We start from the raw sequence: 23,260 nt of genomic DNA, 5'->3' as shown, positions 1-23,260 counted from the left end.
ACCGGGCGTTGTCTGGGAGTTCAACAAGGGGGTGAGGCTAGCAAGGGGAAAAGATTGAGGCCCCAGCCAGCATCAGTGGTGGCAGTGGCAGGCAGCCAGGAATTGAGGTGGGGAGAGAAGAGAGGGAGTACCCGGCTGGCAGCCAGCAGCTGCTACGGACCCTACCAGTGCACAAATTTCATGCACTAGGCCTCTAGTAAAAAATAAAATTGGCCCCCTAATTGGTTTGGCTCAATGGATAGAGCATTGGCCTGCCGACTGAAGGGTCCCAGGTTCGATTCCGGTCAAGGGCATGTACCTTGGTTGCGGGCACATCCCCAGTAGGGGGTATGCAGGAGGCAGCTGATCGATGTTTCTCTCTCATCCATGTTTCTAACTCTCTATCCCTCTCCATTCCTCTCTGTAAAAAATCAATAAAATATACTTTAAAAAAATAATAAAATAAAATTGGCTTTTCTCAGTGCTAAGAATGTGCAATATCCAATAAGCCTTGGATGGTTAATTAATGAATACAATGAATTCTGACCTCAGTGTATTGCTGAGTTACAAGCTCAGGAGTTGGCCCCAAAAATACATAAAAGTCCAAAATCCCTCCTGTGGTGCGGTATGTCAGGGCAGGAGTAGGCTGGAATGTCACATCTGTTAAAAAAACAAACACACACACACACACATACAAACATGAGGAGCATCTTGAGAACTATAAATTACCAAGACAAGGACTCTGCCCTAATATTTGCTATTTTCACTCTCTTCCTTTAGAGCCCACCTCCTCTGGAAAGTCTTCTTTCATGCTGTGGAATCAGAGATGGATTTTCAGGTACCCCAAACACAATCTCAATCTCAACCTTTTATAATGTTCTGTGAAAGGGAATTAAAGTGGCAAAGTCAAACAAGGTCATACCAAAGTAGAGACCATGTTTAGTCAAAATTTTACTCCCAATACCTGGCCTAGAGATTTTAATAAATCATAGATAAATGAATAAATAAAAGGTCGGGTTATGTGTTCCATTTCCCTGGCCATTGAACTTTCTTATTTCTATTGATATTCCAGATTCTGATAAAGTGGCTGCAGGAAAACTGTCTTTATCTTACCCATGGCATTACTGTTTAGCAGAAGCACTCCATGGGCATTGCCATCCTCCTCCAGTCCCATGTAGTAGGGGTGGACACCATAGGAATTCTTCTTGAACTGGGAGAGTCATGGGAGTAGATAAGTAACAAAAAGAGAAAATCCAAGAAATTCTGTCCTCCTCATAACCCAAACAGCCAACTCCTACTCAACACTGAAGATTTAGCACAATGTTATGTCCTTTATGAAAAATTCCTTGACCCTTCCTTCCACCCCAAGTAAAAAGCTAAGTGCCATCCCCCTCCACGCCCTTCTTGTTTATTATCACACACACACACACACACACACACACACACACACACGAGTGGGGCAAAAGTAGATTTACAGTTGTGAGCACGTAAACACAGAGTGTACACTTGTATTATTATGTGGTAATTATTGTATTATTTCACATATAACCCACCTATAAACCTACTTTTGCCCGACCCTATATTTATTTTCTAAAAGATTAAAAGACATTTAGGGACAGAAGGACATTACATAACATGTGGCCTATTTCATTTGAGAGCAGAATTTATCAATATAAGCTGAAGTTGATGAATAGGGTACATATGTGGATTAAAATAAATTTACACAGAGAGCAACTGATGGGTAATCTTATTCTTCTGTGCTTACCCCTGGTGGCTCATCTCGAGCAAATGTTCCCCATGTGTGCCAGCTAATGTTTCTTCTGAAAGTTGTGTGCTCAGTTTCCCCAAAGCCATAGATGTTCTCAGAGGGGAGGCGAGTAGAAATGGAAAGGAACATGTCATTGAAGGTGAAGCCCGGGAGCTGAGAATCCCAACTGCAACACAGAGGCATACCTGTGAGCAGAGCTGATCACAGGCTGGAGCAAACAGAGAATACAGTTCAGATGTCTAGTTGATTCAGAAGCCTCCTGAATGATTGCACACCTGGATCCAGGTTCAATTACTGTGAGATGACCCAGGTCATAAGAATGGCCATGACTCGCTACCACAGTTCTGTGTTTGCATTTTTATTCTGTGGATTGCAAGACTGGCAACTCCTTTTCTGATTAATTGGCCCTTAAGAGTGTCACTCATCTCTTTATTTCTAGATCTCATTGCCTGGTACATCAGCCTGAATCAATGAATAAGGTCTGAGCAAGTTTTCCAATAGAAAAGTATGAAACTCAGAATGACTTTTCTGGATTGGCCAAAGAACTTCTTACCAAAGAAGCCAACAGACAGAAAGTCAGACACATAGTCAAAGAGAGCCAAAGGCTGTCCACATGTGCACATACAGGTGACAGTTTCTAATAGGATAGGGGGCTTCAGCCTCAGGCAAATCCAGACCTGTGGATCATGCCATTCAGCAGCAGGTCAGGGATGAGAGGTGGCAATTCCTTTCATGCTTAACATTGTGAAAAGGCTTTAAGTCTATAGTGTCAATAGCAGCAAAGACTGCAAGACACCATTTCTCTCTCCTTAATACCCCTTACCCCTCTCTCCTGGCTCTTCTGTTATTATTTCTTAATGAGGCATATAGAGTTTTCTGTTCTATTTAACCAGAACAATGAGTAAAATATGTATTTTTCTTTTTCTGAAATCAAGCAACACTTAGTATTTTTAAGTCTTTGATTGCTTAATTGTTCTTGTTGAGCTAATGACTAATAAGAAATGAAATCCCCCTTGAAGTGTGTGGTGGGGGATAGATATCCTCTTTGTTTAAAAAACAAACACAAACATACACGTAGAGTGTTGAAGGTTAATATTTCACTTGCATTCATTAGAACCACTGCAATTAGATCTAAAACCACTCTAATTAGAACCGAATAAATGGTGCTTACATCACAGTGCTGGAGCTTTTTCGTTGAATCTGGATCCCGAAAGGATGGTTTTGAATCCTGACATCATACAGACGGTTTTCAGGTGAGCCAACAGGAGAGGAAGGGGTGTTCAGAGGCACTGGGACCTCGTACCTTTTATTAGTGGGATCATAGATCTGACAGTGAGAAAGAAGGAGACTTTCTGATGGAATCTCAAACCTAAAACCTCTCATACCAGCTCAAAATTCAGTTCCCATCAGGAAGCATCAAATATCCCAAAGAAAATAGATGTGAGGCCTACCCATCCACTGTGCCCAACACATCCTGAACTGGAAGAAAAAACACACAAAAAAACACCCTCAACAATACCCATCAAAGCCAGGGAGGGCACTACCTCTAAGGAATTTGTAATTTAAGGGTGTAGAATCTCATAGACAGAACGTGTGCATGTGTGTTTATGAGTGCGGTATGTGAACAGTATGTGCCCATAACTGTATAAGACTATGTGTGAGCATGTGTACATATGTTAGAAATTAGAGAACTGAGTTTTCATATGAACTATGAGATCTTCTTACTAGTTGAGCTTCCAGTTGCTGCTCAGCTTTTTCATTCCTAAGATTGTTCCTTTGTCCCTACCACTCATTTCTACCAACCTAACAGGGTTGCTGTGTGGGCAAAATGAGAGAAGGGCAAAGTATTATGCAAGGCCGGATAGTATTACTATTATGAGTGATCATCCTTTTTATCATAATAATATGAGCCCACATATTATGCTTAGGACAAGTTTTGTCGAAAGGCTCGATTCTCAATATTCTGTTTCTCAAACCAAAAGCAGCAATATTACCTGGGAGCCTGTTAGGAATGCAGAATTTTGGGCCCTACCCTAGACTTTCTGAATCAGAATCTTCATTTTCACAAGGTCCCTGGGGTGATTCACCCAACATTGAAATGTGAAAAGCAATGTCTAGAGTGAACTGTCCAAGGTGGTACCCACCAGCCATGTGCGGCCATTAAGCCTTGAAATGTCCTAGTCTGAGCTGAAACTCACTATAAATGCAAAATACACACCAGAATTTGAAGATTTAATCTGACCATAATCTAAAGTATCTCAATACGTAATTGTATTTGGATTACATGATGAACTGATAACATTTGAACAACTTGGTAAAATAAAATGCTATTAAAATCCATTTCACCTAATTTTTTCAATACATTTTTTAAAATATGGTTATCAGAAAACATATGTGGCTCACATCATATTTCTATTTTAGCAGAGTGGTGGTTCTCAAAGTGTGGCCTCTTAATTTGCAGCAGGAGCATCACTTGGGAATTCATTAGAAATGCAAGTTCTTGGAAACCCTGGGCAGGAACCCCAGCAATGTCTTTTAACAAGAGCTACAAGTGATTCTGATGCATGTTAAGTTGAAGTATCAACTGCTAGAGAAATAATTGTAATGTTGGAAATGAGTCAATGCCACCCATATGAGTTTACCAAAAAGCAGACACATTGTTCTCAGGGCTAATGTGTCTCAGTAATCCTTTGAGGATCTTTCTGACTTACAGAACCCTTCACTATAGGACATGGACAACCCTGGTGGATCTAAGGCCACACCCGACTATGATCTCCTGACTTTCTGGCCTTTACCTTTCTGGGCTTCAGCACCCTCAACTCTAAAATGAGGGATTTGGACTAAAAGATGTTTCAGTAATTTCCATCCCACAAGAACTCTGTGCTGATGACCAGAATCTGCAACACGGGCATTACCTTGAACTGCAGCATGCTTTCCGTGTGGTAGATCACGCTGATCCTAAGGGAGCTGATCTCTGCAGAAAGAGGGTGAGAGGTGGCGGCTGCTGCTGCAGGTGTATGTCGCGTGCTCCGTGGTGATGGTGCTGCTGCTCGAGCTGACCCAGGGGCTGTCAGGTGGGTAAGGTCTGTGGTGATGCCAGTGGGCGAATACTGAATATTACTGGGAGCATACTTAGGGATGGTGTCATAGAAACAGGTGGGCACTCCAGGAACAACTGTGTTCTGCAATGAGAGGATGAATTCTCAGTCAGCCTCCAACACCACACTCTGATTTCTAAAAAAGTTGGTTAACACAGACTAAGTCTCTGACATTGTGCCCATTATTATAGGTTCAATTATGTTCCCCCAAAAAGATGTTAAGTCCTAACACCTGGCACCTTATTTGGATATAGGATCTTTGCAGATGACCTAATTAAATGAGATCATTAGGGTGGGTCTAATCCCATATTAACTGGTGTCCTTATTAAATAGGGAAATTTGGACACAGAGATAGATATGTTCCCAGGGAAAGAACACCATGTAAAGAGGAAGGCAGAAATTGGGGTGACATTTTTATAAGCCAAGGAACACCAATGATTGCCAGGAAACCGCCAGAAGTTAGGAGAGAGACATGGGACCAATTGTTCCTCGCGGCCCTCAAAGGGAACCAACCCTGCTAACACCTTGATTTTGAACTTCAGCTCTCAAAACACTGAAATAATATAGGGTGTCCCAAAAAATATATACACACTTTGAATAATTATTCATTCCAATGTTTCTTTCTTTTCAGATTTAACCCATTGGAATGAATAATTATTCAAAGAAGTGTGCATACATTTTGGGGGGACATCTGTATGTTTGTAACAGGTGAGTAGTGAAGGGTCAGCAGGTAGCTTGATCTGGAGACTGGAATCTTAAGGCAGGGTTCTGCTCCCAATGCCCCCAAACTATACCACTTTGCCATGGGATAGTTGCCCCCATTGTGACATTAAGGAAATCACTTATTTTCTCTTTCTCTGGCTTTCATTCTCTCTGTTTTTCAAATGGAGGGGAAGATTCATACCTTACCTTCCGGCCTGAACTCTAATTGATGAAAAAAAAATCACTTAAAATACTCAATGCACAATGTATTGTTACTATGTTAAAAATAAAAGTGGGGTTTAGAATAAGGAGGTTAGAGAAAAGAGGGAGCCAGGGCAGCAATGAGTTTCTTCTCATTCAGGATATCTGAGGAAAACACTGATCACCTGCCACTCAGCATTGACAAAACGCTGCATCTGTTGGCACAGGATTGTTTTCTTTCTGAAGAATGATTCCCATTCAACCCAACAGTGTTTGGAAAACATTTCTTGGTGCCTAATCACTCCTAGGCCAGTTTTTACAACTTCCTGCTCACTGCGGTAATCTGCTCCTCATCCTTACCTCCCAAAGGCACCCCCGCTGCTTGCACTTCTCCTCAGAGGCAGTGGGATCCTCAGGGTAGCAGTTGAACTTCTCTTGGTCACTGACCAAAAGAGTCCACCTCATGGAGAATTCTTGTCCCAGTGCCAGTCCGAGATCAGTGATTTTCACCACCTGAGGAATGAGAAAGGAGGCCACAGTGACAAATGAGGAGAAATAGAGACACCTGGATAATGTCCTTCCCTGATGGTTGGGAAGTCAAGCCTGGGGGAGCTAGCCTTTCATCCAATCCCACTTTGCCTTGGGATGGCCTTCGTCCAATACAACCTTGCCATGTGACATCCTTCATCTAATGTCACTTTGCCATAAGATAGCCTTCATCCAATGCCACTTTGTCATGGGATAGTTGGAATATTATTGTTCCTCCTCTGGGACTTTTGACCTCCCTGCCAGGAAAATGCACTTGGCTCATTCCCGAACCTTCTCACCTCAAGTCACTATAGAATACTGAATAGGAAAGGCTTTCATCATGTTAAGGAGTACTAATCACTGGGAGGGCTGTCATTGTTGGGCAATTGCCTTCTGGGAGTGATGCCTGTACATTTTAATAATGGTGACAATTATAACAATAGCTAAGTTTTATTGAGCATGTATATGGACCAGGCACTGTGATAACTACTTTATATGCATTCCCTCTATTAATGCTATAAAGCAATCCTATGCTGCAAAAAAAGATGGCTCTCTCCATTTCACAAAACAGAAAACTGATGTTCACAGAGGTTAAATGCTTTGCCCAAGATCTCACAGCTAAGGGCTGGTAGAGCTAGGATTGGAATCCCATTCAGCCTAACTCTAGAATCCAAGCTCCTATCCTTGGGCATATGTGTTGTCTAAATGGAAGGAGGCCTCCCTACAAAATAGGGAATTCCCCAGCACTTGAAATACTCAACTAATAATTGGGATCTTTTGTCTAAGATTATCATGTAAGGGACTCATTCAATAAGGACAAAACCACCCAGCTGGCTTGGCTCAATAGTTGAACCTATGAACCAGGAGGTCATGATTTAATTCCTGGTGACCGATCCCCAATGTGGGGCATGCAGGAGGCAGCCAATTCAATGTTTCTATCTTTCTTTCTCCTTTCCTCTCTGAAATCAAAAAAAATATATTTTTAAAAATAAGGATAAAACTGATTACCCCTGCTGTTTTATTCAACTCTCATTTTCTATAATGATATAAAAATTCCTTAAAACACTAAGGAAAATATCAGCTGTGTCTCAAAGGGGGTCTTTAACTCAATGAGAGGGTAAATGTGTAAATACCTTCTAGAACAAGGCCAATGTATCAAATAATATAGTTTGAATAATAATGTATGGAACTGCATCTCATGTGGGATCAGAATGTCTAGTTTTAAATTTGCCCAGAGAACTGCCTTCTTCCAGGTCCCACTGAAAGGACTGTCTTTTTCAAAGTTCAGGGATTCATGTTTAGCAAGCACATGTTTCTCTGTCTGTATCCTTCCTAGGGTGTGGTCGATTTCCCAGCATGCCAGTGTCTCTGTGCCCCCTCCAAACTCAATAGAGCGAGAGAGAGCTGGCTGTCAGCTTCCAGAAAGGGCCCTGCAGGATGGCAGGATGGAACAATTGCCCACCTTCGTTGATGCATTGTAGCTAACATTTAAAATGGAAATATCATTAAGGACAAAATTAGTAGGTTCTTTGTCCATTCCCAAGATTATGATATCTGTAAATGTGAGGTTGTCGGGGTCCATATAATTATTTGTAATCTTTGCTTGTAGATGGTTCTGGAAAAAAAAAAAAGTCAGTTTAGAGACCAAGTATATCACATTCTAACTGTGCCCAATGCCACTCAACATCTTTCTTTCTATGATATAAATTATATCCTTTATCTCTGAGGTTCTAGATAGTGTCTGATGATCTTCCCCAGGAAATATGTTAACCCAGACACTTAACAGTCCTAAGTCTTAGTGTAATATTTTATGCTTGCTTTGGTTCTCTGGTTATTTATTGATTCCATTATTCAGAAAATATGTTCCTGACATCATGGAATTTTCAAGCAGATGTGATGGATAACAACAAAGAAAACAAAAAGACAGAAGCCCTCAAGAGAACCTTTAACACACAAAGGATACACACAAAATAGTGCCCACATAATTTTTTTTGTATTCTAATTATAATACTGATAAGAGCTTAATTGCATAAATGCTTACTATGTGTCGGGCACTGTACTAAGCGTTTTACATGTATTATCTCATTCAAGTCTCACAGTAAACTATGAGGTTGAAGCTCTAATTATCTCAACTTTTTCAGAGGAAGAGAGTGAAGCCCAGAGAAATTAGATATCTTATTCAGGGAACCACAGTTCAAAAGTGACAAAGTTGAGCTACGACAAAGAAAGTGGAACTGAAGACTAAGGGGAAAAAAGGAACACTTTGATGTTTAGAAAGACTAGGCATCCCACAAATATGCCCCACTGATTTCTGCAAAGGTGCAAAAGCAACACAGTGGAGAAAGAATAGCCTTTCAACAGATGGTGCTGGGCCAACTGGATGTACGTAGACAAAAAGTTGAACCTCAACCTAAATGTCACATCTAATATAAAAATTATATATATATATATAGTTTAGGAGATAATATTCAAGATCTAGGACTAGGAAGGGTTCTTATATTAGACACCAAAAAGCATGATCCACAAAAGAACAAAAAGATAAATTAGGCCCATCAAAATAAAAAATGTTTGCTCTGTGAAAGACTTTGAGGATGAAAAGAGATATCTACAGACTGAAAGAAAATATTTACAAACCATAAATCCAACAAAGGACTGGTTTCTAGAATATATTTTTAAAAAACACTCAAAACTGAATAGAAAAATAAGGCAAATAATCTAATTAGAAAATGGGCAAAATAAATAGGTAGACATTTCACCTAAGAGAATATACAAACAGGCACAAAAAAAGACAGTCAACATCTTTAGATATCAGAGAAATACCAATCAAAACCACAATGAGATATCACTACCCTCTCATCAGAATGAAATCATAACATCAAATGCTTGTTATGATGCGTAGAAACTGGGTGATGTATACACTGCTGCTAGAAATCTAAAATGGTTCAACCACTTTGAAAAACAGTTTGGCAGTTTCTTATAAAACTAAACATGCACTTATTGTAGAACCCAGCAATTGCATTCTTAGGCATTTATCTCAGAGAAACAAGAACCTGTGTTCACACACAAAGCTGTCCATAATGTGCATAGCACCTTTATTCATTTGTAACTGCGCCTGATGAAGATAGCCCAGATGCTCTATACTAAGTGAATGGTTAAATAAAAGCTGGGTATCTTGGAATACTACTCAGCAATAAAAGGGACTATGGATACACCACAACTTGAATGAATTTTGAGGGAATTATGCTGAGTGGGGGAAAAAACAATCTCCAATGCTACATGCTGTATGATTCCATTTACATAACATTCTTGAATGGACAAAATTATTCAAATGGTGGACAGAATAGTGGTTGCCAGGAGCTAACAAAGGGGGAGGGGAGGAGGCAAGTAGGTGTGGCTATAAAAGGACTATAGGCAGGATCCTGTAGCGATGGAAATGTTCTGTATCTTGACAGCATCAATATCAATATTCTTGTTGTAAAATTGTACTATCATTTTATAAGATGCTCCCATTAGGGGAAATTGTGTAAAGAGTAAAACAGATCTCTATTATTTCTTACAACTACATGGGGTACTATAATTATCTTAAAATGAAAAGTATAATCGAAAACAACAACAACAGTAGAAACGTAAAAGGAAGGAAATAAGGGAGAGAGATTCCCATAAAAGAAATCTCTGCCCATGCACAATCAGCCATCTAAGAAAACCAGATTAGATTTCTCCCATCCACTGCTAGCCTAACTCCTTTCTTCCTCTCAGTCCCTTTGGGAAATAGGGACAATGCGGGGGTGCTGTTCTATGTCTCCCAATCTCTCAAAAGCACCACTTCATACCTGTGTCCAAGGCCAAGTTTAGAGGTTGGGAAACAAGGTCATTATGGAGGAACCTCAAAATTGCAGTGCACCACTCACCACCTCCCACCCACAGCCCACATACCACACACACTTGTACACCCCCCCCCCAAATAAGGCATATCTTGGAAGCCAGGACTCATCATATAAAACTCAGAGGCAATGCATTTTTTCCAGAAACACACACACACACACACACACACACACACACACACACCACAAAAAACTAGTTCTTCACTGAACTAATGCCGAATTCTTATACCTTATATATCCTTTCTGGGACCATTGGAGTCAAGCACTGACCTTATTCCACATGACTACGCTTCTATAGCAAATCAAAGCAGTCACAGAGAAGAACATATACTGTATGTTCCTCAGAAACAGTACTTACCGAGGTGACAGAAAACTCATACAGAATGTAATTCTTTTCCGTTACAGCATCTGAAAGAGAAGGACAGAGGGTACTCATCACATAGAAAGTAGAGGCGCTTCTCTCAGTGGGAATACCTTTGCCATCTGATTCTGCTTAGCCACGTTTTACCCATTTTTGTCAAATCTCCACAAAGGTTTCCTGGCCACTTCAACCCACAGTAACTGCTTCATCCTCGGAACTCCCATGGCCTCTATGAAATACTGTTTTGCTGGCATTTACAACATTTTGACTTGGGTTATAGGTACCCATATACACAATGTATCTATCCTGCTGCACCAGGAGTTCCTCAAGTGCAATGTCAATGTCTTATTCATCTTTATGTCCCCTGCATGCAATGCAATCATAAATAGCCAATAAATATTAACAAATGCTAATTCTGTGCAGGGCAGGATTTTTATATCATCACAGACCATAAGCTTGTGTGAGGTACTTATATGGAAATCCTACAGTGGAAAAAACACACTACACAGATAAAATACTCCCTTTAATAGTAACCAAAGAAGTATTTTGCAAATCTATGAGCAAAAAGTATAATTTGGTATTAATAATGATACCCAGAAGAAAGAATAATTAAACTAAATCCAATAATGTCTGTTGCTTTGGTAGAGTCAGTAACATACAACTTGCTCATCTGAAGTCTATTTTAATTGCATTGTGCTTAGCCAACCAAATCTCAGAATAAGTTGATTTTTAAGCTATAGAAATAAGCATCAGTGATAACAGAGTGAGCACTGTATTGGGCAGCTTGCAATGACTAATCTCACTGAGCACTGCAGTGGTGGTGCCATAAGGAAATCTACCTGCAGACACACCATCATCCCAGTACAGCTCTCCCTTTGCTTCTCTCTTGTAGTCCAAGGCAATAATGAGTCCCAGGGAGTTCTTCCGACTGCAAAAGAGCAAGTCTCAGTTTCAGAGAATGAAGAAGAGACAGAACTGTGTTAAATAAGCCCCCTTCATGCTTCACAGACAGATAATTTCAGAGTTTATCCTAGAAAGTGAGTAGATCATGACCTTGAATGGCAACACGGAAGCTGGGTGTGGGTAGACAACAGAGGTTAGTAGTGAATGAGCATGAGAAGAATAGTCAAAGGAGACAGCTCCTGGTGAAAACTGGGTCTGTGATAACATTAACAATTAGCACTAATCGCTGCTTATCATGTGCCAGGAATTCTCCTAAGTGTTTTATGTACATTAAATTTTTATATTATTTCATTCAAACCTTACAATAACTCTAAAAAGTCAAACTATCATCATCCCTGGTTTACAAATGATAAGCAGAAATATAGAGACTAAGTTGCCATAACAATACATCTGGTATGTCGTAGAATTGGGACTTGAACCCAAAATTTCTGGCTCTTGACCTTGAAGTTATTTTGTCTTTGATCTCCTATTTGACTTGCATTCTCTCATGCCTAAGTGAATCTCCTTGAGGACAATTTTTGACCATAAAGAAACAATAACAACTAGTTCTTTACTTCATTATCTTATTCAATCAGAAGTCAATGAGATCATTGACTATTCTTAAAATCTGATTCAATCCAGAAGTAAAAGACTGTGGAAATGTAAAGGAACAGAGGCTACATTTACCCCCTAAATGAAGACTAAGATGCCAATTTGGGGCCAACCTTGAAAGGAAGGGAGGAAGATCACTGACTAAAGATGTCTTCCTTGGGTATATCCACTTTTAGTCCCTCTATCAACCTTTCCCATAATGCTCTGCCCCTTGGAGCATGAGAGCAGTTACACCTTAGAAAAGTGAGGAGCTTACAGCTTACCTGGCCTCTGTGGTTGTGTTTGGCTGCTGGATGGGAAATATGTAACCCCCTCGAAGGTGAAGTCCTATCCTATCAGGGGGCAGTAGCATCTCCACCAATTGTTTCCTCCATTGGATGGCTGTTCCCTACAACAAAAGAAAACAAATCAGATAATAGGCTGTTTAGGTTAGAAGGGATTGTGGAGATCTTCTACTTTTACTGTCTCATTTTAAATAAGAGAAAAACTGAGACCTCCCAGAAGGGAAGGTGACTTGTCCAAGGCATAAAGGTAGTAAGTAGATAGCAAAGCTGAGACTCCAACCCACCTTATTTCATTGTATTACACCATGCTATGATTCCACAAGCAGGCTTAGCCTAAATCCTGACAGCCACATAGTAGCCAGGTTGACATAATGAACATTCCCATCAACCTACCCCAGTTATTCAAATTATTTCATGGAATATTGGGAAAGGCCTTCCACATGGAAAAGTACCCACAATCAGCTAAATGTAAAGCCTCATACTATCATCCTACCCAAGCTCCCAACAATGCTGCTGCCTTAGAACTTCCTCTGCTAGAGGCGGTTCTCTGGGCCAAGAGGGCTACCTCACTTACTGTCTCATAGTCATACCAGATGGCATCTGGTATGTATGCTTTCACCCGGTCCACACCCTAGGGAAACAACAACAATGAGCGACATTAGCATATCCTTTTACAGTTTGCACAACACCTCCACGTGTGGCTGCATGTGCTCCTCTGAACAATCCTGAGAAATAGTTGGGATTCTGCCATTCTACCAATGAAAATACAGATACTCAGAGAGGTCGGGCAGTTCATCCAAAACAGATCTGTACCAGAATTTAAGTTTGTTTTGCTTGAGGTTCCTGAACTTTCTAAGAGAAGCAGAGAAAGTTCATTCATTGAGTTACTTGTGTAGTCTGGCAGGTGGGAAATTTAAACAGTCAGGCACCCTGGAGAACCTTCCAGCAGCATCACTATAGCAGGACATGCCATGAGATGGTGTGGCTAAAACACCAGCTCCAAGGGCCTTTTACATGAGTACATTGGCGACCTTCCATGTTTACAAACTGGTCAACATAATCCTGATACCCCCTTTCTTTCCCTGTACTTCCCCAATCACTGCTGCCCCAAATCACACTGCATATGTGGACTCTACAGTAACAACTGCCCCTTGACCAGCATTCCTCTCTCCCTCCCTACTCCTCTCCCCACCGCTTCTCTCTTCCTAACCCCAAGAGCACATCCTCTCTGGTCAAAGGGAAACACGGACAGATGGCCAGCCCCAGGCATTTGAAGTCCCTGTCAATGTCCATATACTTAAGGACACAGGCTTTGATGTAAGCTTACAAAATGGAAATTGTTTTGCTTGGTGAGGCAGTGGGACCAAGAATTACTATTTTTCTAATTTCCAAATGTTCACAATCTCTCATTTTATTCATATTTATATTTAAATGCAGCCAAAGATATTCAGCCTCCAGCTTATTCAGCTATAGAGCCATGAGGACTAATGTTGATATCCCATCCCACTGCTTAGATTATAAACACACTTCATATAACACAGGCGTGATGAGGAGTCCAGGTCCCCATAAGAACTGCTCATGCACATCCCATGTAGCACTGTCCTGGTAGAACCTGGAAAACAGAGAAGGTAGGTGAAGCCTCCAACATAAGAGAGCAGCTCATTATATGAAAACAAGGTCCTAGCAAACCTTGTTACTACTGACAAGGGAAGCGAAATTATAATCTGAAAAGATGTCTTTGTGGGTAAGGAAACTCACTCGTGGACCAGGGGCCTCGCTACAGTTTCCCCCAGGGTATGAGCTCGGTAGAAGAGGGTGTACAGATAAGGCAGCAGGGTGTAGCGGATGTTCAGATAATGCCTGGAGGAACTCAAGAGTTGAGAGTCTTCACCAAAGGCAGCAGGGTCCTGGTCCTAGGAGGAAACATAAGTGATTACTAAATATTTCCATCATAGTTTAAACGTCCTCTTTGATAAGTTTTCTCACAAGAAAATAGCTATGTTCTCCAACTTGAAGATGTGGAAGCATTTCCAGAACTGAAAGGATCTGGGACCTACCTGCTCCTTCATCTTATAGATGAGAAAACCATGTCAAAAATGCAGTATAAAATTGCAAGGAAGTGGCAGAGTTTAAATTTGACACATGTCTTCTGACATTGATTCATGACCGCCTCAGGATGATAAAGAAACCTACAGAGATTACCAAGAAGATAAAGGGCCTATAGTGGGCCCGGCTCCCCCAGAGCTGCTCCAATTTATTTTATATATTGAGGTTTCTCGTGATACTTCATTTGGCAAATAATAATAATAAAGTCATACTACCACTAAAAAGGAATTTGAGCCCAGCCCGTGGGGTTCATTGCTTGAGTGTCAACCCAGGAACCAAGAAGTCACTGGTTCGATTCCTGGTCAGGGCTAATACCTGGGTTGCAGGCTTGATCCCCAATAGGGGGTGTGCAGGAGGCGGCTGATCAATGATTCTCTCTCATCATTGATGTTTCTATCTCTCCCTCTCGCTTCCTCTCTGAAATTAATAAAAACATATTTTAAAAAATTGAAACCCAGTGCCTTAAACCACCATGACCTATAATCCATCTTTTTTATGCACTTTTATGAATTTGCAATGTTAAAATTTATGTGTAGTTTTATTTATAATGTTTTCACCATCAAAATTTGTTTTATTTTCTCTGTCCCAAAGACAGTGACCTCTATTTGTTCTTCAATACACAAAGTACAAAGAAATCAGGAAGACAGTTTTTAGCAGATTTTATCTAAGAGCAAAAAAGAACCCTTTATGAGGGAAATCTAATTCTCTTAGGACCCAGAAACATACTTTTTCCATCAATGACGGACATGCATTTTGTTCATTTTCCTTGTTCTTTGAAAGATGTGCATAGCAAATTTAAACTTGTCATCCTTATAGTATTACTGGGACTGAATTCTAGAAAAATTATCTAAATTTATTCCTTTCTTTTGTTCCCCAAATTGCCCATTTCCCCCTTCCAAATAGAACTACTCTATACCTCGATGAGGCTAAACACCCAAGAAAATAACACTCCACAGCTTCCAGCATCTGGTCTCCAACTGAGACAATCTAGAGGTGCCTTGTCCATCATGGTGGCCATCAGTCACATGGGGCTATTAAGCACTTTTATTGAAGCATGGTAATAATCCCTCCTTGGGAAAAACTGCTGTTTGAACTACTCTGTTATTCTTAGACAGTCTCTTATTCCGTGGGTCAACTCTGTTATTTTTAGACTGTAAAATAACTTTGCTTTTTTGCTTGAATAGAAAAGATAAACTTAATTGTCTGACCTTGCAAGCTAGCCATCTAAAGGAGCTGATACACTATATTAATTCACATATTCTGCCAAGTCTTTGTTCACCCAAGGTTATAGGTGTTTGATTAGATATAATATGTACTCAAAGTTACAAGTTGTCTGTATAGATATTACAGCTGTTTGATTAGATATAATATCTATTCAAGGTTATAAACTGTCTTACACAAAGAACTGGAAGGATATAAGAAGGAAATACTCCCTCCTGTGTTTGTTCAGAATTTGACAGAGGTAATCTGCTCTGAACCTGCGTGCAATAAAGATGACTCCTAACTAATGGGCTCATTAGGTGTCTTGTCCAGCTCGCTGATTTGCGATACAATCATGTAGTTAGTAAGATTGGGGAACTACACTTTTAATTATATTTGATAATAGTTAATTTAAATATAAACCTAAAACTGAATCAATGTTCAAGTATTTCTCTAGTAAACATAACTTTATTGTTTTGGTAGGACTACATTTCACTCCAGCATCCAAATTGAGATGTATTGCAAGTGCAAAATGCACACTGAGTTTTGAAGACTTTATAGAAAGAAAAGAATATAAAATAGCTCATATTAATATTTTGTATAAAATATGGGTTGAAATAATGGTAAAGATAGATTTATATAAAGAGCTATATAAAGTAGATTAAAAAATTGTTCCTGTTTCTTTGTACTTTTTCAATTCCCATTTAAACTTCCATGTGTGGCTCCCATTATCATTCTATGGCTGGCACTAGTTGGGAGGAGAGAAAACAAGCACTGTAAGCTGGCAGCCAGAGTGGTCTGAGTGCTCCTATGGACATAATTTCTCCAGGCCATCTCTTCAGGAAGAGCACCCCCCTCCCTGCTTCTGGCCATCTGCTTGGAATTCAGAAATAGTTCATCTCTCTCTGCTAGTACAGCCCTGGGTTAAAATACTTTGAATATCTGACTATAGATCTTTTCCAGGTTAGAGATGTCATTGGACAAAGGCAAGAACTAGAACTAAAATGATTATCAGTATGTTACTCTAGTGTGCCTATTAATAGCTAAGTCACTTAATTTAAATCATTTCAGCTGCATATTTATTCATTAAAAGAAAGGGCATCCCACCCTACTTGTTCTTGCCATCACCATCATGATAAACATCTCCTTACTACAGACTTTGAACCCTTTCTATAGACTTGCCATCAAAATATGATTTGGGTTAGAAGAGGAGAAATGCAGGATATGTCATGAGAAGTAGTAGGGAGTGGTCTCCCAAACCATTCATAGAATGTTGTAAAAAAGTGAAAAAATGTTCAGATCACTGGCCTGCCTTCCCTTAATCCTTTCTCCTTGATCCCCCATATCTAGGAGTGGTTTTCCTTGTATTAACTGAAGTAAAATATCAATGGACTCCAATTGTCCTATCTTATATAAAGTGGTACCAGAACTGATAGCAGCACCATAGAAACTTTAGCAACCCCTCTTACATTTGTTGGTGAGTTTTTAACAATAAAACCATTATATATATATTTTTTCCACACACCATCACCCCATACCCTACTTTTTAATCTATCACTGAAAATTTATCTATTCTGCTCCTGCACTTAGGGCCAACCTGGAGTATTTTCTTCAACTCCCTCTTTGGAAACAGGTAGATTAGATAACCCAAGAAGTTTCCATCACTTCTCTTGGGGACCTTACCCTGAACCCAGGCCCATTGTGATTCCTGGATAGTGGATAAAATGCTCCAAGCTGCATCCATCTTCTGCAGAGCTCCTCTGTGGTATTATCTTTATACCCACAGATATTGGCACCGACCTGGAGAATAGGCATACATACAGCACAATGGTCAGTGAGAGAGGAAAAAGCATTGACTGCATACCTATGTGATAAAGGAAACGAGAATCTCTTATTCCCATCACTCCATGCTTAAAGAGGTCCCAAGGTTTCAAGGCAAGCCCCCAGCCAAATGGGAGAATAAAGAAAGTGTGCAATCATGGATTGACTGATGAGAGGAAGACTGACTGTTGTATGTTTTATTAAGGGCTCACCCTCAATATTCAGTTTCCATTTTCATGCTTTGCTATCATTGATGCTCTTTTGATGGAATTTTTCTGTGATACTGATACATTTTACTCATGGAGTCTCCTTTCTAACTTCAGAGAATCCATGGATGCCAATGATAGAGTGTTACCATCCTATCATCAGAAGGCAGCTCACACAACACACAAAAATTGATTTTTCCAGTACATATCAAAGTGAGTTGTATGCTCACTGCTTTTCAGACACCTCAAAGACTGGTAATGGAAAGAATGTCAAAGCTCCTTGGTTGAGAGTGAAACTCACCATGGGGATGCCAAATAGGTTGAACTCAAGGATACTAGGGATGGACCATCGAAGATCATCCCATGCAGCTGCATTGTCCCCTAACCAATGACCTGCAAACTTGCCAGACCCAGCAAAAGTAGAACGAGACAAGATGAAGTTCCTCTTATTTTGGAAGACAGTATTCAAGGCCCTGAAAAGGAATACAGTCAAATGAATGTGAAATGAACTGTGAATGTCAAGGACTTAACCTATATCAAAGGTCCAAGCAAACTGAGAAAAAAAGCAAACTGAGAAAAAAACATCAGGGTATCATGAAGGAGAACAAACTGGATTAGCATTTTTAAGAGCTTCTTTCTCATTTCTAGGTAAGGATGCAGATCTCATGTAAGACAATAAAAACCTCTACAGTCAGTACCCGCAAGGAATTTCTCTAGGCACCTGGCCTCCTGATTATGTTTCCTCCATCTTCGATCTGCTTGTGTTCTGGCCCCTTTGGTCGATGATACATTGGAATGAGGGGCTATTGGCCCTATCTTCTCCCTCTAGAGAAAGTTTTTCTAATGTACCTGGGTTCCATGCCTTGCTACCATTCATAATCTTGTTTAGGAAAACACTAGCTCAGATCAGAACCCTTTACCTGCTCTTTGCCTAAGAGGAGATTTTGCACACAGTCTGGGCTCCAGGAACCCGATTCCTCTGAAGCTTCGGAACTTATTATTAGCAATTCCCAATGTTAGGGTATCTTAATCTGTGCAAACTAGTATTACTTGAAGTGAATAAGTCTCAAAAGATGGCATATGGCACTCTTAATGCAGTTAAAAGTAACTAAAATATAAATATTTTCATTGTATTACTTATAAAATATTACATATCAAGTAAAAACTATATAAAAAGTAAAACAAAGGAATTAAAGACAAGAAATTCAGACCAGATGTGGGCATGTGGGATGGGATAGCATGAAGTAAGATGTAGGCTGTTTTCCTAGCTTTTATTCAGAACACTATTTTGCTTAGGCCTCTCCCTGCTCTCTTCTCTCCTAAACAGTTCACACTTACCTTTAGTGTTTTAAAATTGAACAGTAATACAACTATTGGATGGTGATACCTGAGCCACAGTTGCCTCTAGTTCTTTGCAGGCAAGCTCTACTATTTTTCCTTCCAAGACATGGTCTGAGACCAGTGTACCATCAGGCACTGGGCAATTCCTCATAGGCACTATCACAGCCACCAATGCTTTTCCTCTTTGCACTTTTAAGAATGTTATGGGGAGTGTACACATGCAGAACAACTTATAATGGAAAAAGGAAGAAAATTCTGAAATAGAAGACTGGTTTAAGAAAATTAAATTCTGACAATTAAATGACCAAAAAATGGGGGTAGAATGGAAAGGACTCATTCTTCAACTCCTGTCCTCATTTCTCCTTTTATAAGGACTGGCAATACTTTGTGTTTATTACCACTGGCTAGAGGGTTTACTGCATCCTGCAATCCTCAATCATTAAAGAAACACATTCAAGTTATGTAAAGTGAAATTGAAACAGGAAATGAAGTTAAGTGAATTTAGGGTTTATTTAGAGTCATCCCATTATAGCACCACTGATTAGATAACATGCGTGTTGTTTTTTTTCCAACTTAAGAGGAAATATTTACCCAGAGATCCCTAAGTCTCTATTTTACATCTCTCGGTTTGGGCCTACATATAGTCAGGTCTTGATATCTGAGAGGATCTGATTTCTTCCTACTTTCAAGCCAGAGGAAAGTGAACTTTATTCTCTTTGTAGACCAGTAACTGCTGTCCCCAAACTATACTTCCAGCAAAAGTTGAGCTAAATGTTCATCAGATCTGTGATTTAAATTCTCCTGATGCCCAGATCCAACTGAATGAAAATCTTATCTGATTTTTAACCAACTCTGTCTGATGCCTGAAGGCTGTTTCACTTATCTCCATTGTTCTCTGGGAACTTTGACCTTTTAACTATTAACCATTATTGACATAGCTCCAGAACATATTAACCAATCCCAATGTGATTTTATAGTACTTTTATCACATGGAGATTTGAACATTGAAGCAATTTGAAACTCTCTTTCCTTCCTCCTACCTTCCCTTACTCTTTCTTTCTCACCCTGTCCATTTATCCACTCTCCTCCCACCTTCAATCTTAGAAGCATCCTCGAGTCAAAATAGATCAGAACAAGAACACCAACCCAAGATTTTCATTTTAAAGATGAGGGAACTGTCTTATTCATCTAGTTTACTTCCCAGAAAGGTTGAGTGAGAGAAACAAGTCAGAAAAGGGAAGATAATGAAATCAGAAATGTGTGTCCCTCTTTTTGAAGCTTTTCATTTATTGAAATAAAAACTTTTGCATTTAGTGGATAAGGACTCTCTCATTGAACAATCCAGAATAATATTAAGTCATGAGGATAAAATGGTGTTGGAAAACAAAATAGGCCCGGTCTGTGCCTCTAATTCATCAGGTTCCATTTTTCTTCTCTTTCTCAGGCCAGGCATTTATTCAACAACCATGCCTTTAGTATACACATGATTCCACAGGCTAAGAAAATATGGCGTGACTATTCTCTCAAGAAATTGATAGTCCAGCAAGAAAAAAAGTAAATACCTAAAAACTATAATACAAGTGCTTGGATATTAGGCATAGTACAATATGAACAAAGGTAACACAAAATATGGGGTGGGTGTGGGGGTAATCTTTTCCTAGGACTGTCAGGAAGGTTTAATATCTGAGGGGAGGTTTTAAAGATAAGTGCATACTTGAAAAATTGACTGGGCAGGGAAGGGCATCCTGTGCAGGGAGAGCAACACATGCAAAGACATGGAAGAATGAAATAGCATTTGGATTAGGGAGCAAGAGCAGTTATGTTTTCCCAGAGTGTAAGATATAAGAGTAGCAGGGATGAAAGGAAAATTCTAAGAAATCATTAAGTTATGAAGTACTTTACAGGTTTGGCTGGGGTGACTGGATTTTATTGTATAGAAGATACCAAGCCAAAGATAATTTTTTACTGGGGAAAGAAGTGAGCAGATTTTCACTGGGGAAAGAAATGAGCAGACGTGTGATTCAGAAGGTAACTTCAACAGTAGTAGAGAGTAGATCTTTTGAAACTTTAACATACATTCAATACCCCTGGGAATCTTGTTAAAACTCATATTCTCATTTCCAAGGTCTAGGGTGAGGGCCAAGGAGCTACATTTCTAATATGTTTCCAGATGATGCTAATATTGCTAGTCCTTGGACCACACTTTGAATAGCAAGAGTAGGGATAGATGAGTAGGAGGTAAAGCTACAGTCAGGGAGGGGAGACTAGTAGTTATGGGACTCATGTAAGTTTTACTTGAGCAATGATGATGGCCTTCGTTAAAAAGTGTCAGTAGAGGAAAAAAGGAGATGATTATACACATGTTTTAGGGTCAAAAGGTCTGAAGCCTGATTGTAGAAGTGGATGTGATGAAAAGAAATAACTCAAGGATAATACCAAGTTTCTCACTTCAGAGTCTGGGAGATAGTGATGGTGTTGCTACCAACCAAGATAGGGAATTGAGCAGTTTCAAAAATGATTAGACTGAGGGGACCAGGCAGAAATAGGTAACAATAAGGTGAATGGCATTGGAGGTACTATATGACATCCAAGTAGAGAAGATCAGAAGGTAATTTTGGATATCTGGGCCTGAAAATCAGGGAGAGATCTAAGCTATAGATTTATAGAATTATAGATTTTTAAATTACCAGAATGAATTACAGTAAAAACTGAGAAGAAATAAATTATTTTTGTATTAGTAGAGAATGAAAAATGAAGTCTAGGGATTGACCCCTAAGATTTATCAATCGTGAGAGAATACATGAAAAAGATCCAGAGGTCAAGAAGGAACAGAGGTTAAGAAGGGACAGCTGGAAAAAGAGCAGGTATGCCCAGATAGAGTGGTGTCTCAGAACTAAAGGAACCAAGCTTCAAAGGAGTTGTCAGTGATGTTATGTACCCTAGAAAATTCAAGTAAAAGGACTGAGAAAACATCAAAGTCTCCCTGCTCCTATTTCCCACTAATGGTGTTCCAGAAATATCAAAGCAAAAGGACACAAGTAGAGAAAAACTAAGACATTCTTTCCTAAGCCACTTGAAGGTCCCCAACAAATCTTCAAAGACTAGTTTCCCTGTCTGTTTTATAAATTTAAATTAAAATCTTAAACTTAGTCCCTAATTTCTTGCTCTCTTAGGTATAATGATTGTAATTTATCACTTTGGTGGGGGGGGGGGTGGAGATTTTGCAGAGAGCTTTTCCTCAATTTACAAAGTCAGCAGCAAAATATTAATGCGACAAAGTATGTAAAGGACTGAATCTTTTGCAGGAAGCATCTGTCTCTTTGTTAGACTTTCATATTGAGTGGTGGTGGTGGTGATGGTGGTGATGGTGGTGGTAGTGGTAATGTTAGTGGTGGTGGTGGTAATGGTAGTAATCATGGTGGTAGTGGTACTGTATACGTCTTGGGGCAGAGGGGAGAGTTGAGAGGGTGACTGGGGCAGGCAGTAGGGAGGAAAGTTAGGAGGGGTTGCTATAACATTGCCATGTAAATACAGGATACTCGATACACTTGAACTACTTCATATAAACAATTAATAATTTTTAGTATACAGTACATAGGTTCATTGCAAACTTGCAAACTTGACTGGGTATCCTGTATTGTTATTTGCTAAATCAGGCAATTCTTATTCATAGCACATTCAGTATTGGAACCCAAGCAAGGGCTGACTTCCAATTGGAGGTTCTAAATACCTTGCACATTATTGCCTACTAATATCAAGTCCTTAGTCACAAGCCAATAAGCAATAATCCTGCACAGAAGCCACGGAATTATATAGGAAGACCTCTTAAGTAGCCTGTAAGATCTGAGTTTCTAGATCCACATAACCACAAAATATATTTGAAAAATATACCTATAGATGACAAGAGAAACCCTCTATCTCCCAGCTCCCCGTATCTCGAAGTAGAAGGAAAACCTAGTGCTTACGAGTCTGTGGCTCTTGCCATGGAGTAGCCATACAAGCTGTGGACATTATAGTGAAGCTCCTGGTAAACCTCGGCGTCCATGCAGAGGGTTCCTGCAAAAAGCGAGCGGTCCAGAACTCCTGTGGGGAAACACCCATTGGTGAGCCACTTCCCTATCAACAAGCTCTTACAAAATAACCACCTAATCCAATTGCTTCCAGGTTCCTGTACCTTCTCCACCAATCTCTACCTGGCAAAACTCTTTTCAGATTTCAAATCCTATCCCA

General features: G+C 39.8%; 1 protein-coding gene across 1 annotated transcript in view; it reads right to left on the bottom strand.

The window, feature by feature from the left end:
- LOC102436473 (probable maltase-glucoamylase 2) overlaps window positions 1-23,260 on the bottom strand; it is a 93,289-nt gene that overhangs the window by 48,020 nt on the left and 22,009 nt on the right. The window contains 16 exon segments of the mRNA XM_023758888.1: window positions 527-639; window positions 1,093-1,189; window positions 1,745-1,913; window positions 2,919-3,073; window positions 4,663-4,929; window positions 6,109-6,261; window positions 7,739-7,891; window positions 10,516-10,565; window positions 11,358-11,446; window positions 12,336-12,460; window positions 12,931-12,987; window positions 13,884-13,968; window positions 14,115-14,269; window positions 17,346-17,462; window positions 17,991-18,162; window positions 22,996-23,113. Coding sequence (XP_023614656.1) covers window positions 527-639; window positions 1,093-1,189; window positions 1,745-1,913; window positions 2,919-3,073; window positions 4,663-4,929; window positions 6,109-6,261; window positions 7,739-7,891; window positions 10,516-10,565; window positions 11,358-11,446; window positions 12,336-12,460; window positions 12,931-12,987; window positions 13,884-13,968; window positions 14,115-14,269; window positions 17,346-17,462; window positions 17,991-18,162; window positions 22,996-23,113 — 2,075 coding nt within the window.

Source organism: Myotis lucifugus, unplaced genomic scaffold (assembly GCF_000147115.1).
Source record: "Myotis lucifugus unplaced genomic scaffold, Myoluc2.0 scaffold_141, whole genome shotgun sequence".
NCBI lineage: Eukaryota > Metazoa > Chordata > Mammalia > Chiroptera > Vespertilionidae > Myotis > Myotis lucifugus.
The sequence above is the reverse complement of the archived record's forward strand: the minus strand, read 5'-3'. Positions and strand labels throughout refer to the sequence as shown.